General features: G+C 44.9%; 1 protein-coding gene across 20 annotated transcripts in view; it reads right to left on the bottom strand.

The window, feature by feature from the left end:
• Positions 1-18,345, bottom strand: part of ENAH (ENAH actin regulator) — a 145,325-nt gene that overhangs the window by 107,752 nt on the left and 19,228 nt on the right. Inside the window, exon 1 of one of the 20 annotated variants that reach the window (XM_038542836.1) lies at positions 3,316-3,476. The exons of 17 other annotated variants lie outside the window; for them this stretch is intronic. In XM_038542836.1, coding sequence (XP_038398764.1) covers positions 3,316-3,341 — 26 coding nt within the window. In that variant the 5' untranslated portion in view covers positions 3,342-3,476. Of the gene's footprint in view, positions 1-2,766; positions 3,129-3,315; positions 3,477-18,345 lie in introns of those variants that run through there. 2 more of the 20 variants (XM_038542837.1, XM_038542840.1) reach the window with 2 other exon arrangements.

The raw sequence follows: 18,345 nt of genomic DNA, 5'->3' as shown, positions 1-18,345 counted from the left end.
AGTTGAAATGCAGTTTACAAGGATATAACTATATCTAGTATTTATATTTATATTGTAACCATATATAAAAATTGAAAAGAAAAACATCCTTTTCTGAAAAGAAGAGCTAGTTGAGATGTCCAAGAATCAAAAGTGCTACTTTTGATTTACTTTTATAGGAGACAATGCCAGATTCCAATAAAATACAAACCTTTAAAATTTACTGTCATTGTTTCCATTAGTGACTGGAAAACTATACCCCATCCACTAAATCAGTTTTGAAGATACCCAGCTTGAGTGCTGAAAATCTACTGAGCTCAGACCAGCAAATTGAGCCTTGAACACCAGGGAAAAAAAAAAAAGAAAAAAAGGATATTTCTGTCATTCTGTTGTTTGAACTTTGCCGGTCTACGGACAAATGCGCCAGCTATTTTAAATGTAGATTTAAGTTCTACTCACAATAATACAACCAAACTACATATGCAAATATATGTCCAAACTCTTGTACTTTACCCTTCAAGGTTCAGAGATACCACCAAAGACCTTCTAGACTTAAAAAAAAAAAAAAAAAAAAAAAAAAATCTGCCCAAGTAACACAGAAAGACCTTCTAGCTTTTGAGTGACAGCTTGTAGCCCAAGCCTAAACAGACCCAGGGATTATTAAGATCCTGGCTCACTATTTAGACACATTATCTGGTATATAAAAATCAGCACACACCCACATTAAAAGTACCCACTGCAAGTTTTTATTTCTGCAGTATTAAATAAATGTTCATTCAGATGATCCAAAGAATCTCGACAGAGCAGTACTAAGTCACAGAGTGGCAATTAATTTATTTTTTTTAATTTTTTTTTTAATTTTTATTTATTTATGATAGTCACAGTGAGAGAGAGAGAGAGAGAGGCAGAGACACAGGCAGAGGGAGAAGCAGGCTCCATGCAGGAAGCCCGACGTGGGACTCAATCCCGGGTCTCCAGGATCGCGCCCTGGGCCAAAGGCAGGCGCCAAACCTCTGCGCCACCCAGGGATCCCCCAGAGTGGCAATTAATTTAGCCTCTCCTATAAAGTCTTGGCATAATTAGAACCATCAGAACCATGGATGCAACCCGAATCCACTAGACAAACTTAGGGTTCAACCAGCTAAGTAGGGACGCCTGGGTGGCTCAGCAGTTGAGCATCTGCCTTTGGCTCAGGGCGTGATCCTGGGGTCCCAGGACCGAGTCCCACATCGGGTTCCCCGCAAGGAGCTTGCTTTTCCCTCTGTGTATGTCTCTGCCTCTCTGTGTTTCTCATGAATAAATGAATAAAATCTTTAAAAAAAACAATCAACCAGCTAAGTAAATTCCACTATCAATGCTTCTACTACCAATGCTTACAAAAACTATTAGAATTTAAAGTCCTTCACAAAATATGGATATATCATGCCTCATATTGCCATTCGAACAATAGGAAGGCATTTGTGTCTCTGCCATTGCCAAAGTGGTTAAATAATATGCAACTAATTTTCTATGCTCTGCTATCTACCAGCTTGTAATTAAATTCTGAGCAAAAACTAAGAAAAGACAGAAACAACATTTTTAATTTGCTCAATACTAGCTATCAACTACTCTTCCAAGGAAGATCTCCTGAAGAGAAAGGTTATCAGCTTAAAAGTATTACCAGCCAGAACTAAGTGAATGTAATGAGAGGGAGCAGAGTGCGCCTCATCCTTGAGGCAAAGGAACACGGTTTCAGCAACCAGGAAGCAGATTTCAGCTATATACCAATGTGCACCTAATCCCCAAACAGACTGTTTGGCAGCTGCTGCCCCTGCAGAGTAGCCTCCATCCTCATCCAAAAATCCCCCTGGAGGAGAATAACAACTCTCTGAAAGCAATCAGCCTTCCTAACATTAAACTTTTCGATAACTGGGGGGATGGGGGGGGGGAGTGAACCATGGGCCAATGTCCCCAAAAACTAAAACCACCAGCAGCTCTTTGTACTAAAGGCTAACCCATGTCTCTTTTTTAAAAATGGCCATCCATATACACAACTGGCCACAGGGATGGCTTTTAATCAACCAGTTGCCAGTTTGGGATTCCTGTCTTATCTCTCCTTCCAAGAGAATACAGCACAGAAATAAGGGAACAGTAATTGCCTCCGCTCCTGCCGTCGCTCCTGCTTCATGGCTCACTAATAAGTAGTTCAGGGATCCTGGACTGGTGCTCAGAGCTCTCCCCATCCATCCATCCAGTCCACAAAGATTCACTGAGTGCCTGCTAAACGTCAAGCGCTGTTGTACCTCGCTTTCTCCTCTGAATCACTGATGAATCCTCCAAGATTTCTAGACCAAAAAGTGAACCAAGAAGTTTTATATTCGATTTATAACACTGAAATGGAAAAGCAGAAAGCCACCTCTATGCCTTAAATTTCCAGGTTTTTAACTACCTTCATCCCAGTAACTACTGGAAAGCCCCTTAAACCAAAACCAAACCAAACCAAACGCCAAAGGATTCGGCCCCAGGAGAAGGGCAGAAGGCTGAGGGAGCCCAGAACCCCTACGGGGGCATACCCTGAACTGCAGAGGCGCCCGCCCAACTCACAGCGATTCCTCCCCCTCCTCAGCCTTTCGTCAAGCTGCGGCCGGTGACAGACACGCTGTGCAGACCTCAAGCCAGCACCTGCAGCACGGACACGCGGGGGACACGCGGGGGGCACACGGGGGGCACGCGGGGCGCACGCGGGGCGCACGCGGGGGACGCACACGGCCTCGCGGACAGCACCTGCCCTTAGCAGGTGCAACGTACCGTGACATGTTCTAGCCTTTCAGCTCTGATACACGGTTAAGCCAGTTCCCAGACCACCACCCTAGAACCTTCCGAGGGAGGGAGGATGACTACTGGAGAGAAGACCCAGGGAGCCTGGGGACTAGGAGGGGGGTCCCCGTGCCCAAGGCACACAGGAGGCAGCATGCAGGGGAAGGGGTCTTCAAGCCTGGTCGCCTCAGTGGGAAACTGAGGTGGTTCCGGGAAAATATTCTTAAGCCGTGTCTGTGAGGTCAGCGCTGCAGCTCCAGAGTGCGCCGCTGAAAGCAGCTGCGGGGAACACTGCACCGCGCGGCCAGTACGTGCCGGTCTCTGAGAACCTGTTAAGTTCCCCACTGTCCCTTACAGGGGACCAGACCCTCTGGACAGGCCACCGCGGAGGGGAGCGCTCTCCGGCCGCCAGTCCTCGTCAGCGCACGCAGCCCTGAGGCGGTGCCAGGGGTGCGGGGCTCGGGGTCTTCGCCGGGGGCGAGGAGGCCGCGTCACCAGATCCGTCTTGCCCGCTGCCGCCCAGTTTCCAACACCAATTACCGGCAGACACACCTGCCCCTTTTCATGGAGGTCCCGGCCCAAGCTCTTGCTCTGAGCGTGGTCTTCCGGGGCCGAAGGTGCCACTCCGCGCCCGGAGGTCCGTCAGCGCCCGCCCGGCCGCGCCTCGGCAGCCCCGCGGACCGCCATCTTGCCTTCCCAGCAGGCAGCGCGCCGGCGGCCCCGTACCTCCCCTCCGACCTCCGCGAGCGGCACGTGCACCCGGCCGGTGACCCGGCCCCCGACCCGGCCCCTGACCCGGCCGTGCACACTGCACCACGCGCCCCAGCTCTCCGGCGGTCGGCGGTCGGTGGTCGGAGGGCAAGGCCGCAGCGCCCCCCCCCGCCCCCCCCCCCCGCCCCCAGGCGAGTCCCTGGCGTCCAGGAGGAGCGCACGACGACACTGGGCCTGCGCCCGCCGCGCGCATCCGCCTGTCCAGCTCTCCCACAGACTTCAGGCCACACCGAAGGCGGACACGACCTTTCCAGTCCCGGCGGCCCACCTATCGGCGGAGCGCTGGACAAGGCGGGGGCCATGCGTCCGGAACCCGCCCCATTCCCCATTCCCCATTCCCCGCGGGCGGGCATCCTCCGCTGAGGAGTGGCGGCGACCCCAAGACCCAGTCCCCTACCAGAGGCCGCAGCACCGTTCTCAGGACCCGAGCGCGCCGACACGCCGCCCTCCGAGGCGCCCCGGCCGCTTCCCGCTCGAGGGCCCGCCCCGCGCATCTCCCGCTCCTGACTCGCCCAGGGTGCCCCTGACCTCCGAGGACCTCGGGGCAGCCCGCTGGGCCGGTCAGACACACACACACACACACAACCTGGAAGAGCCAAAACCACGGAAACAGCCTAGAGCGGGGTGCGGAGGGAGCACTCGTCCGTCCAGCTGTGAGCTAGTTCTGGGCCCCTGCAGCACGGACCGCGGCTCGTTCCTGTCCCACAGTGGGTGCTGTGAACACAGGCCACCATGCGAGCGGACGGAGGTGTCCGCATACATGGATCACACCTGCACGCCGCACACTTAAACTTACCCATGTTACCGGTCAACAAAATCCCAGGGAAGCTGGGGAAAACAGAACGGTGCACGCTTCATCAACGCTAAGGTGGGTTTACATACACAGCCAGAATCCTGTCACCATCCACCAGACCCCTCCGTGGGTCTTCCTAAATGAAATACCTCGAATCCAAACTTTTCTCCCATATGCCACACGAGCCCCCCACCCCTCGTCTTCACCCAACAGGTACAAGGACAAGCTCCCTGACACATGCTTGCTCTTCCTTCCAGAGCTCCATCCCACAGCCCAGGGCACAGGGACCATTCAGGTCCACTTACGCTCCCCCACACTCTCCCCTCCCCCATGCTCTCCCCTGCTCTCCCCTGCCCTCCCCTGCCCCACACTCTCTTCTAAGAAGCTCTCCTTCCGGGATCCCTGGGTGGCGCAGCGGTTTGGCGCCTGCCTTTGGCCCCGGGGCGCGATCCTGGAGACCCGGGATCGAGTCCCACGTCGGGCTCCCGGTGCATGGAGCCTGCTTCTCCCTCTGCCTCTCTCTCTCTCTCTCTCTCTCTCTCTCTCTGTGTGTGTGTGTGTGTGTGTGTGAGACTATCATAAAAATTTAAAAAAAAAGAAGCGCTCCTTCTATCACCGACTTCAAAAGCAGCTGAAAATGGGCCCCCCACGTGAAACATTCTGTGTACTATCATGATAGATACGCAGTTAGGGTGTTTTTAATGTTATCCCTCAACTCTTTAAAAAGTCTTATTATGAAGACCATGTAACAATATGGAAAAGTAACATGATACCATGTGAAATGAAGACACACCAAAGGTTATGCATCTTAAGTGTCTGGCTTTATAGGTAACTCTCTTCTCTTTCCTATATTCCAAATTTTTGTTGACAGTGCTTCTGATTTTTTTTAAGATTTTATTTATTTATTCATGAGAGACAGAGGCAGAGACACAGGCAGAGAGAAGCAGGCTCTATGCAGGGAGCCCCATGTGGAACTCGATCCTGGGACTCCAGGATCACACCCAGAGCAGAAGGCAGATGCTCAACCACTGAGCCACCCAGGCATCCCATGCTTCTAATTTTAAATTGAGGATAATACATATGTTCCCTAGCTTGCCTGACCTGATGGTTTCATGGGTACATACATGTCAGAGCTTATCAAACTGTACACTGTGAATGTGTGACACTGACCATATAAAGTGGACATGAATGAAGCTGTTAAAATGTCTCAGTGGTATGCACTGCCTGAGAAACTGGCAGAATGACATAAATGCAAACCTCAAGTGTGTCACCGTGGGAAAGTCTGGAAGGGGAGGGACCAGACAGGAATCTGCTTTATAAAATCAAAGAGTAAATTTCAAAAAGAAGAAAGGACAAACAGGGAAAAAAAGATATACTTCTAAAGAAACCCCCTCCCCCACACCCACATACATACCCAGTGCACAGAAGCCTTCTCTAGTTGAAGCAAAAAACAAAACTAAACTTGTAAGTTAAGGCATTAGAAGTAGAACTTTTGTATTGCAGAGATTTGGGATTACACTAAAACCCAGAAGAAAAGCAGCCAAGAATTTTTAAGACACTAGAGTTCTTCCCCACAGATTTAAGAAATCTCAGGAAAAAATAAAAAAAAATTGTCTTAGAGAAAGGAACAAGAAAAGGAGGTGGTACGTTGTTTTTTTGTTTGTTTAGGGATATATGCTTCTTGTGCTTTGCTTTTATATTCTGTTGCCCTATTTTTTGTATTTTATCTACAATCAGTAAATTAGCCCTTTTGTTCTAAAAAATGTTTTTCTTTTTTTTTTTTCTTTTTTTTTTTTTTCTTTTCTGAATATTAGTAAGATACTTCCCCAAGGGCTCTCAGATTAGAGGGTAACCCTCCTATGTTGGGTAGCTATTCTAAAAAACACGTGCATTAACCTGGTGAGTGAGGAAAGGAAATAGCCAACAAGTCCTTTTTATCAGCAGTCAGAAACCTGTAATTTCACCTATAAATCCAAAGCACAAGGATTCTCTAGGTAACAAATCTCTTGGAAGAAATAGAGGCTTTATATGTTAAAAGCTTCGTAATTTAGTGGCAGTGAAGCAATCTGTCCCAGAGAACAAAAGAGTGCTGTTTCCTACAACCAGACTCTAACCAGAGAGGCTGAAGAAGCCAAGAGTAAGGTCCCCTGAAAGGGACATACTCGGGATCCTGGTTCTTGTGACACCTGGCATAGGGTCAATTCTCCCCAGGCCACATTCTTATGTGGTGTGTACATCACTGCATCACCAAATAAGTGGGAAAGCTACAGGGTAGGTGTCCCTGATCTGGTGGGATGTGAAGTGGCCCAGTTTGGTATCTGCTGGTAGAGTGCTGTAGCCAACAATGTGGACACAGAACACTTAGACATGAGGTCCCAGGCTCCCTACTCTCCTACATGATCTACTCCTCAAGGTGGAGTAGTCAAGAGCCAAGCAACAGTCTTACTTTAAAAATGAGTTTTCAGGAGCACCTGGGTGGCTCAGTCGCTTAAGCATCTGAGTCTTGATTTCAGCTCAGGTCATAATCTCCAGGTCCTGGGATGGAACATCACACTGGATTCCTCATTCAGCAAGGTCTGCTTGAGGATCTTCTCTCCCTCTCCCTCTGCACCCCCTACCCCATGCGCGGGCTCATGCATGCACGTGCACTCTCTCAAATGAATAAATCGTTTTTAAAAAAGATTTTTCATTCCAACAGTCAAAAGCTACAAAATCCCTAATTGAGGCATAGATACTTAGTTTTAAAAACTAAGGTACAAGAAACCACTTGAAACAATTAAATATAAAATACAGATAAAATTTACTAAATGATTCTCAGCTTGAATTCTAGTTTTCATGACCTACCTAATACAGCATTTGGTAGACAGAAGTGATTTTTTTTTTTCATTGCTCAGAGTTTGTAAGAAATGAGATGTCTTACCAATTTTCTTTTCAATTTTCTTGGGATGATGTCAAGCCTCAGCCTTGTTTTATTACTGTAAAGGGAGTGCGGCCAGCTACATTTCGCAACAAGCCCTATAATCCTGCAAACTTAATAGACCATTAAAATGTTAATAGACCTCTTCTATTGTAAGACTTCACCTTCAGACACATTTCCTATCTTTTTTACATATAACTAAATTTTGCTATTGTCCTCCTTAGTTGAGTATCACAATGGATACCTGCTTCCAGCATTCCTTCAGCCACTTCCATCCCCACCACCCTTGGGGCTCATCACAGAAGCCCTGCCTGCTGGAGAAGAGGGATGATGACCCAAGAAGAGCTGTCACCAGTCTTAATCCAGGATGTTTCTATCTGAAGATTACAGCAAACATTCTTTGAGTTCAGCTTATGAAAGCTGGAAAAATGGAAATCTGGAGACACTATGAAGAAAGACAGCGGAGACAATGAAGCCAAGCCGTAAGAAGAGACAGAGTAACTCCTGGTCAACCAAAACTGCTTGCTTTCTTCTCATCCCTAAAGACCCTAGAGCAGCTGATTCTGGAAGCAGGTACTTTGTAAGCTGACCTGAATTTCCATCTTACTACTACAGAGACACAGCCAGGTGGCTGATGTACAGATAGGGTCCAGTCCCAATGAGAATGAAGAATACCGTTTCTGGAATACCTAGGGACTTCTGGATTTGTGTTAACTGTGCTACAAACACTTCATTTCTTCTATTTCCCCCTCATTCTTAGAAGGGCAAAGCACAGTCACAGTCAAGTAAATGCGTACCGTGCTCTACAAAGGCAGTGATGGTGACAAAAGTGGGCTGCCCAGCGGCAGGCTGTCCACTGCACCAACAGCTCCAGTTACTGTTCATCAGCTGACGTGAAAAATATTAATGTGAGAAGAGGGAGCAGTGTGTGCGGGCCCGGGCACACAGCAGGTGATGCTCACATGAGGAGCCGCTCTGAGCACGCACTTCCGTCTTCATTCAGGAGGATACAGGCAAACCTCCCTGCTACTAGAAGAAAACGATGGGATCTAACGCTTACAAAATGAGGGTAAAGACATTCGTTTAAATGTTACAGGTCTTGGGCAGTCCTGGTGGCTCAGCGGTTTAGCGCCGCCTTCAGCCCAGGGCGTGATCCTGCAGACCCAGGATGGAGTCCCACATAGGGCTCCCTGCAGGGAGCCTGCTTCTCCCTCTGCCTGTGTCTCTGCCTCTCTCTGTGTCTCTCATGAATATCTAAAAAAATAAATAAATAAAAATAAATGTTACAGGTCTTATGTCAACAATTTTTATAATTTAACCCTTTATGTTATTGTTTTAGTTAAAAACTCTGTCCTTGCAATACCTCTTCCTCAGTCAGCATGAATTTGCAGGGACATACCACACATATGGATGTGGACTCGTGGAACTGAAGGTGCCTATTAGATGTACAAACGACTTAAGTTCTCAAATGATTACCCAGAGCTCACCAAGAGAGCAAGTCAGATGTGGGAGTCAGCAGCACTGGCGGGGGGGGGGGGGGGGGGGGGGGGGGGGGGGGTTAGACCAGGGAAGAATGCAAGTTCTAGGGGGAGAAGAGAAAGACAACGGAGGGAAGGCCATGGACAAAGCCAGTGTCATACAGAGAGAAGCCAGAGCTGCAAGTCTCTCAAGTCAAGTGGTTCAAGGCCAGGATGGCCGGCAGTGCTGGCTGCTGTGACAAGGCCGGGGCAACCAGGAGTCTCTGCTCTCAGCCTCCTCTCTTCAGAGAAAACGTTCTACCAGCACATAATAGCTTGGAATCCTAGAACAACCTCTTCAAGAAAAGCCACTTTACCTGCAGAGTTGTTCGTGATCTTCTAGCTGAAGAAGTATCAGTAACTCAGGCTACATCCAAGAAGCAGCCCCCCCACCTCTGGCAGGCGGCTCCTGAATCTGACGTGGGATGCCTCTGCTGACTGGCAGGGTGAAGGAGAGAACCAAACCTGTTTCTGCCCCCAGCGGTAGAGGCAATGGCATTTTAAACACTCCCTACTTGTCCCATACCATCCAACCTATCAAAATATTTAAAGCAGAAAAAGTCAGTTACTTCTAGCATCCAAAGGACACAACATTAAATGAAAGCTTACCTGGGTAGCGAAAGCATCACCGCACAATTTAAAGAGAGCTGGAGGAGACGCTTTGTAGCCAGGCCCTCCTTCTCCCAAACCCAATGCTAGCACCTTTCAAATCTAGGTATGATTCAAGATAAAGACCCAGCAGAGCCATGAGTCAATTCTTCTGGATTTAAAGGTCAACATCAAAACATTCTCTGTTGCTGCTGGTTGCAGTGAAATGGACACTCCATATATTTGCAGGCTGGCATGAAAACTGGCAGGAGGCTTTGGAAAGCATTTGACACTATGATTCAAGAGCTTTTAAGACTGTTTCTATTTATTTGTAGATCTAATACTATTTCTGGAAATCTATCTTAAGGAATTAGTCTGCAATTAGGAAGAAAAAATTTATGAAAGCATTTTCCTTATACAAAATCACTTTAAGCCATGTAAGTAGCCATTAAAAAAAAAAAAAACAGGTAAATCACAGTGAAATATGCAACTAAAAAAAATCAAGGTTTTTAGAAGCATAGAAAATGCAAAACATCAAGTGAACAAAACAAAAACTTCAGAGTGCATAATCAAATGTGTACATAAATGCACAAAAATAAAAGGAGGGTGTTTTTTAAAGATGGTGCAACAGCAAGTGAAGAGAAATGGAAGCAAACATAGAGCAAGTCTGGTTGATCAAGACCGGAACATACAAATGGCGGGGGGGTGAGGCAGGTCGAGGAGTTTCAAGACAGAAGACGTGCCAGAATAGGAGTTGGGGGAGAGAGGCCGTCAGAGGGAAAAGTAAGTTCTTTAGCTAAAGAATGGAAATAGAGGGATGCCAGGGTGGCTCAAGAGATTGGGCATCTGACTCTTGATTTTGATTTGGGTCACAGGCTCAGGGTTCAGGATCAAGCCCTGCATGGAGCTCACGCTGGGCGTGGAGCCTGTGTAGGATTCTCTATCTCCCTCTGCACCTCCCCAAGCCTCTAAAATAAATAAATCTTTATTTTTTTAGAAAAGAATGGGGGGCAGCCCCGATGGCCCAGCGGTTTGGTGCCTCCTTCAGCCTGGGGTATGATCCTGAAGACCTGGGATCGAGTCCCACATCGGGCTCCCTGCATGGAGCCTGCTTCTCCCTCTGCCTGTGTCTCTGCCTCTCTCTCTGTCATGAATAAAATAAGTAAAATCTTAAAAAAAAAAAAAAAAAAAAAAAAAAAAAAAGAATGGGAACAGAGATACGGTAGCCCAAGGAAAGGAAATCCATCATCGTGTGCATGAACTGAAAAGCTCCAAGGATACTTGGAACTGCCCCCTTTTGTTTCACTCTGGCCTCTTGCTCCTTATTCTAGATTGTCCAGGTTCTCCATGAAAAAGAGGAGCATGAACTCAGAGAATACTGAGAAGCAGAAGATCAGATGATGCCGATTCGCTTTAGACCTTGGACTGCGTCACATCAGAATTCCCTAGTAACAATGTACCTTCCTATACACGTGTACTATGCTCCCAGAAAATAACTGCAGCACTGTGCATGCTCCCAGGAGGAACAGCACAGGAAACGGCCCAGAAATAGGCCAGAAAAGAGCACCAAATCCTCGACACATAACCGTCACATTTATAATTGTACACACAATTCACCATACTATAAAAGAATACAAACTGCATCCTTTTAAAATGTATGACATTTACAATTTACAACCAAACTAAATTCATTAGCAGTTCAAGATACGGGTAAAAGGATATTAAATTTACCTGGAAAAGGTAAAAAGGTAATTTTGAAAAGATCATCACTCTCACCACTCAACAGAAAAGAAAGTAATTCCAAGAGAGCGTGCCATCTCGTGGCAGCTGAGCACATGGATTGAACACAGAGGTAGTGGCCCGGACAGCCCTGTGAACACACCCAACACCTGACAACTGTACATTTGATAGTATGTATACTGTGCCACCATGTTCTAGAAAAAGGCTATTAATCGTGTCACCCACTTGCTATCAAAACATTTTTACTTCTCCCAGAAAAAAAATAAACTATCGGATTTTGCATAAGATTCTATCCAAGGTTAGGAATTCTATAAAAATAATCTTAAGCAAGGGATTCTAATATCAATTTCTGGACTTGTACTTTTAAAAAAACAAATTTCAAAATAACATGTACTATGGTAAAGCTCTGATGTTCCAATTACTTAACTTGAATCTCCCAACAAAAATTTACTCATTTTTGAGTAAACAGTTACAAGACAAAAATACACATACAATACAAAGGAAAAATATAAAACCTTTTCTTTGAACACAAGCATTTTAGTGTAACTTCTAAGCAAGAACAGAAAGACCTCACATGCCTTAAAAGTAACCAATTAGAAACAGCAAGGAAAATCATCTTTAAACGGTTGTTTTAAAAAGAAACCTTGCAAAATAGCCCAAAACCACTTCTCTCCGATTACAAAATGAGCATGTGGTGCAAAGGGACACAGAATACCAATTTACGATACCCTGTACTGACTGACAATGCTTGTTGCATGGCAACGAGATCCTGCAGTCTGAAAACAGCACAGAACTCCTTTTCTCCACTTGCCAAGCCAGTTAACCCCGTCGAGGCTGAGGAAGGATGCAAAAAACAGTTGTGCAGAGACGACTACCAACACCAGCATTACCAACACAAGCACTTTAATGATGGCAAGTCTAAAGCCATAGATAGAATCACAAGCCCAAATTCCAGCTCATTTACACCTTGAGAGCAACTTATATGCCCCCACTCTTCAGGTTTTCCAACATACTAGAAAAAACTGCTGACCGTTGGGCACATTTCTTTGAAAAGCATCATCTGCAGTTTTTTTTTTTTTAAGATTTTATTTATTTACTTGAGAGAGTGAAAGAGAGTGAGAAAGTGAGGGGGGGCGGGAAGAAGGTAGAGGCAGAGGGAGAAGAAGACTACCCGCTGAGCAGGGAGCCCTATGTATGGACTTGATCCCAGGACCCTGAGATCACGACCCGAGCTGAATACTGATGCTTCTTGGAATGAGCCACCCAGGCGCCCCAAGAATTGTTTTTTGAATAAAAGTTCCTAGGTAATAACATACCCACACATCTTTTGTTTCATAATTTAAAAGAAGTAATTTGAGCCTTTCAGTTTATCTTCTAAAAAATCGTAATTTATGCACAAAGGCTGTAATTTCCTAACAACTTAAATTTCTCCTACTTAAAATGTTATTTGAACTATTTTTATGTATTACCTATACAGGGAACTGGTAATATGTCATAAAACTTTTGACAGAATTCTGCTTCATCTAAAGAACAAAACATAAAAGCTTGTAGTTAGTCTTGCCATGGCTTTAAATATGTTCACTGTTTTGTTGGGATTCCCCCATTTCTTTTGCAAAATGGCTGCCACACTCTACCTAAAAACAGATTAAATATCAGATAAAATAAACTTAGAGTGGTTCTCAAACTTCTCAAAAATGAGAGGCCTTTTAAAGTCAGGAATTGTACTTTCACTGTATGTTGATTGAGAAAATGTGATGGAAAAACACTTTAGGGGCACCTGGGTGGCTCAGTCGGTTAAGAAGCATCTGACTCTTGATTTCAGCTCTGCTTATGATCTGAAATCAAGTGCCTAGTGCCACTCCTCCCTCAGCATGGAGCCTCCTTGAGATTCTCTCTCCCTCTCCCTCTCCCTCTCCCCTCCCTCTCCAAAACAATTTTTAAAATATATAAAAGCCCCCTGAATATACTATGTTTGAAATCAATCTGTGTATCATTGTAACAGCGTGTACATGCATACTTGAAATATAATGCATGTGAACTGAGGGCTGGCAGTTTGGGATTACAGAAAAAGCTTAGTACACATAGGTATACAGGTGCTCTGTAAAATAATCCTACAGCTGACTCAGAGCCCACAAATGGGAAATCATCGATCTACCAGAAAAGTTCAAATCATTTTGAAGATCTAGGGTACAGTGCATACAGGTTTGGAAGTGAGGCACTGCCAGGTTGGGGTCCAGGGTCTGCTGCCTGCTGGCCATGCTCACTCACTCACTCGCTCTCTCCCTCCCTCTCTTGGGCCAGGGTCCCACCGAGGGTGATCCTCCCCTGCAGGTAGATGTGCCCTACACAGCACATCACTGACATTCCTTCACCTGTCCTTCAAAGACTTACAAAATCTGGCCCTCTCTGCTACACTGCTCATCACTCCCTTCCTGTACAAAATCCAGGAGGAGGGCTGGACTGGGTGTGATCCTCAAAGGATGGGACACCAAAGCTGAGAAGCAGCTCTAGAACGTAAAAGAATTATAAGCCCTGTAAAGTATTATGAGCAAGGTCTTGGGAATTATGTAGGACTTTGATGTGAACCTCAGCTGTCATTCACCAACCACGTGACTGAGCCCAGGCTTCCTCCACTGTAAGTGACCGCTTATCCTAATCTGTTATATAAAGTGTTTCACTGGACACACTTAGCAAGTCTCCTGGCCTGTCCTTATATGTGCAACAAATAGTTGCTTTTATGTATCACAGATCTACTTATTTTACATAAGGAGAGAACATTAAAAGTCATCCTATATCACTGGCTGGTCCACTTGGTTTGTACCCAGTGTGAGCAAAGATTCACCTCGGAGACACTGTGCCCTATGCTCCTCGTGTCTGGGCTTCCAGATCAATGAGGAACATTCATCAAGTCTTTGGAACACAAAAGTTAATCAAAAAAAGGGATGCCTGGGTGACTCAGCGGTTGAGCGTCTTGCCTTTGGCTCAGGGCATGATCCCGGATTTCCCGCATCAAGTCCCACCTTGGGCTCCCTGCATGGAGCCTCCTTCTCCCTCTGCCTATACCTCTGTCTCTGTGTCTTAAATAAATAAATAAATAAGTAAATAAGTAAATAAGTAAATAAGTAAATAAAATCTTTTAAAATATCAAGAAGATACCTTTAAAAACAATGAGTTAAGTTTATTTTAAATACTTGCACTGAACTAACAATAAGGTATAATGATTTCTTTCAACGGGGTTTTTGTTTGTTTTTCATTTCACTTGGGTTCAAATTCAAAGGCTGATTTTTTTTTCATCTTCATGTAGTTCCTAACTTACAAATGGGATTGTATCAACTGATTTTAAGGACAGATTTTCTTTTTTGAAACACTATTTACAAATTGTGTGTTACCAAGCTAAAGTCTAAATAACCAAACAGATGTGTCTTTTGTAATAAAAGTAGGGAACAGCATGAAAATCACCTTTTTCCACTTAAACATAAAACATTTAAATGTTTTAAATGTTGAGTTTTTCCCAAAAAATTGTACAGTGGTTCCTGGCATCACAGAATTTAGGGCAATAGTTCTCGACTAGGAACTTTCCCCCCATGCAACATTTGATGCTGTCTGGAGACATTTTTGATTGTCCTAACTACTAGGGGCAGGTTGGTGTGAGCTACTGGCACATCTACTGGCAGCAGCCAAGGGTAAGGCTGAGCATCCTGCAATGCACAGGACATCCCCTGCAACATGGAATCACCTGGTCCAAAACATCAATAAAGCGTGATTTAGAGGCTGGGATTCACGCTGGAGGAAAAAATACTAAACTTTCTTTCAAAACTAAAAACATCCAGTTTTCCCAGCATCATCTATTGAAAAGATAATCCTTTCCCCACTAAATAGTCTTGACACCCTTTGTCAAAAGTCAATTGACCGAAAATATGCAAATTTAACTTCTAGGCTCTGTTCACTGGTCTACATGCCAGAACCACACTGTTTTGATCACTGCAGCTTTGTAGCAAGTTCCGAAATCTGCAAGTGGGAGCCCAACTCTCTTTTTTAAGATTGTTTTGACTATTCTGAGTCCCTTGAAATTCCACCTGATTTTCAGGATGGGCTTTTCTATTTCTGCAAAAAAAAAAAAAAAAAAAAAAAAAAAAAATGCCATTGGGATTTTGACAGAGATGATACTGACCCTGTAGTAGTACTGTCATCTTAACATCATTAAGTCTTTAATCCATGCACAGAGCTCTGATCATGCAATTAGTTCTTTGATTTCTTTCAGCATTATTTTATAGTTCTCAGTATACAAGTCTCTCGCTTCCGTGCCTTAAATTTATTACTAGGTATTTTATTCTTTTAGATATTACTGTAAATGGAGTTTTCTTATTTTCCTTTATAGATTGTTCACTGCTGGTATATAGAACTGGAACTGATTTTTTTTTTTTTAATTTTTATTTATTCATGATAGGCACACAGTGAGAGAGAGAGGCAGAGACACAGGCAGAGGGAGAAGCAGGCTCCATGCACCGGGAGCCTGACGTGGGATTCGATCCCGGATCTCCAGGATCGCGCCCTGGGCCAAAGGCAGGCGCCAAACCGCTGCGCCACCCAGGGATCCCTGGAACTGATTTTTATGTGTTGATCTTCTGCCCTGCAATTTTGCTGAATTTATTTCCCAGTTCTGGTAGCCTTATGGACATTCTACATGTGTTTATATTTAATGTATGTGTACGCATATCTCTCCTTGTATTTGTCATCTGAGGCAGCAAGCTGATCAAAGTGAGGGATAAAGGAGACCCAAGTTGTGGTCCATACCTCAGGAGAGGATGTTAAAGTCCTAACCCCCACCCCCACCCCCGTATCTCAGAACATGACCCTACCTGAAAACAGGGTCATTATAGATGTAATCACTTATGATGAGGTCACATGAGATAGACCAGGCCCTTTAATCCAATATGATCAGTCTCCTTAAAAAAGGACACCACCACACGAAGACAGAGACACAAAGAGAAAAAAGGTGGCCCTATGACCACAGAGGCAGAAATGATACTAATGTGTTTACAGAAGCCAAGGAATGCCAAGGATTGCCAGCAAACGCCAGAAGCTAGAAGAAGCAAGGAAGGAATTCCTCATCAAGACTCTGACATAAAGACCCCGTCATAAATACCCACCATTTGCTTCAACGTGGATGGAACTGGAGGGTATTATGCTGAGTGAAATAAGTCAATCGGAGAAGGACAAACATTATATGTCCTCATTCATTTGGGGAATATAAATAATAGTGAAAGGGAATATAAGGGAAGGGAGAAGAAATGTGTGGGAAATATCAGAAAGGGAGACAGAACATAAAGACTGCTAACTCTGGGAAACGAACTAGGGGTGGTGGAAGGGGAGGAGGGCGGGGGTGGGGGTGAATGGGTGACGGGCACTGAGTGGGGCACTTGACGGGATGAGCACTGGGTGTTATTCTGTATGTTGGCAAATTGAACACCAATAAAAAATAAATTTATTATAAAAAAAAAAAAAAAGACCCAACCCATGGACCTGCCCTACGAATTTCAGATGCAAGATCAGCTCACAGAACAAAGTTCAGACTTAGCGGCCTCCATTCAATTCCAACATCCATCAGTAAAGGGAAAGAGCAGATTGGAGATCATAAAACATAAGCTGCCTATTTCATAACTGTATCCATGATCTGTATAAAAACCTTACTGAATCAGCTTCTGATTTTAGTACTTTTTATAGATTCAAACAGAACTGCATCAATTCATCAGTTAAAAGGAAACAGAATTGCTGATTGGGTGACAGGGTTCCTTATTTGTAAAGTTTCCAGCAGAAAAAAAAAAGACTTGATGTGTTGTCCTTATACTTCAAGTATATTACATATTAACATTTACATGTGAAAAAAATTTTTTTTTAATTTATTCATAGAGAGAAAGACAGAGACACAGGCAGAGAGAGAAGCAGGCTCCACACAGGGGGCCGGACGCGGGACTCAATCCTGGGTCTCCAGGATCACACCCCGGGCTGCAGGCGGTGCTAAACAGCTGCGCCACGGGGGCTGCGCCACCGGGGCTGCCCCTACATGTGAAAATTTTTTATCCAAATATTACACTGTGACCCTTTCACTTTGTCACTTAATTCATACCTTTACAGGTAACGTGATTACAGGGGTATAAAAACATACTGTGTTTAAACTGTTCAAAGGACTGTCTTAATACCTTTGAAAATCACAAGTCCAATAGAGAATTAAAATAGGAAGGCCTAAAACAATAACCATGAGGATAGTTTTTAATTTTATTTTTTTTTAAATACTGGAAGTCCCTGATTATATTCAGCATGTTACAAAGTGCTTAGGGAAATGCACCTGCTTTTGTAAAAGGAGCTGACATTAGATTTTGTGAGGGAAAACTCAGGCCTGGAGTGCCAAAAGCTCTGGAAGGTGGACAGACAAGGGAGTGATCATTAAAGAAATAAAGTGAAATAGGAAGCTGAAGCAAGCGACTGCGTGGGCACCATGGCACCTTTCAGAAGACAGAACAGAAGGACAGGACCAAACTCCTGTCAATTCTGAAATGGACAAACCAAACCACAACTGACCATTCTGAAATAAATGACTGGCTGGGAGAGGTGTGGCTGAAGGTGTGTGGAGCACCCTGAATGCCAAGTGGGGACGACCCTGCTGCGAGCCACAGGGGCAGGTCAAGGTTCTCAGGAGGAAGTGTGGGAAGCAGCGCCCAAGCATCAGGCCAGGAAGGTCGAGGAGGAGACCCAAAGGTTCCAATGGGGGAAATGGGAGGCTGGTTCCCCAGGACACAGATGATGGTTCTACAGTTCAGGGCTCTGCTTTTCCATCTGACAATTCATCTTAACACATTTTAAACACCATTTTGAAATACAGGTTCTCTAAGAGTTTTAACTGGTTCCTTCCTTTCAGAGTGCCTAAAACAGAAGTCTTTCGTATTCAAGGTTAAAGAAGAAAGGCCAAAGAACACTGAGAATCCTGTATTTACTCAAATGAAAGTAAAGGTACAACATAAAGAAAACAATAACTGCAATACATCAAATCCACAAATCCTCTAAATGCACTCTGGCAAACTGCAAAACAAGACAATGGATTATTACTCCCATTTTGCACAGAAAGACTTTCAGATCGGACAGCCAAAGGAAGTTTTTAGAGCCAGTAAAGAATAGAATGGCTTTGAAGCCAAAGAGGATTCCGTTAAACTATCTCTTCCCAAAATGAAAACACCTTGGAAAACTTC

This window comes from Canis lupus, chromosome 7 (assembly GCF_011100685.1).
Source record: "Canis lupus familiaris isolate Mischka breed German Shepherd chromosome 7, alternate assembly UU_Cfam_GSD_1.0, whole genome shotgun sequence".
Classification (NCBI taxonomy): domain Eukaryota; kingdom Metazoa; phylum Chordata; class Mammalia; order Carnivora; family Canidae; genus Canis; species Canis lupus.
This window is presented reverse-complemented; position numbering and strand designations above follow the sequence as displayed.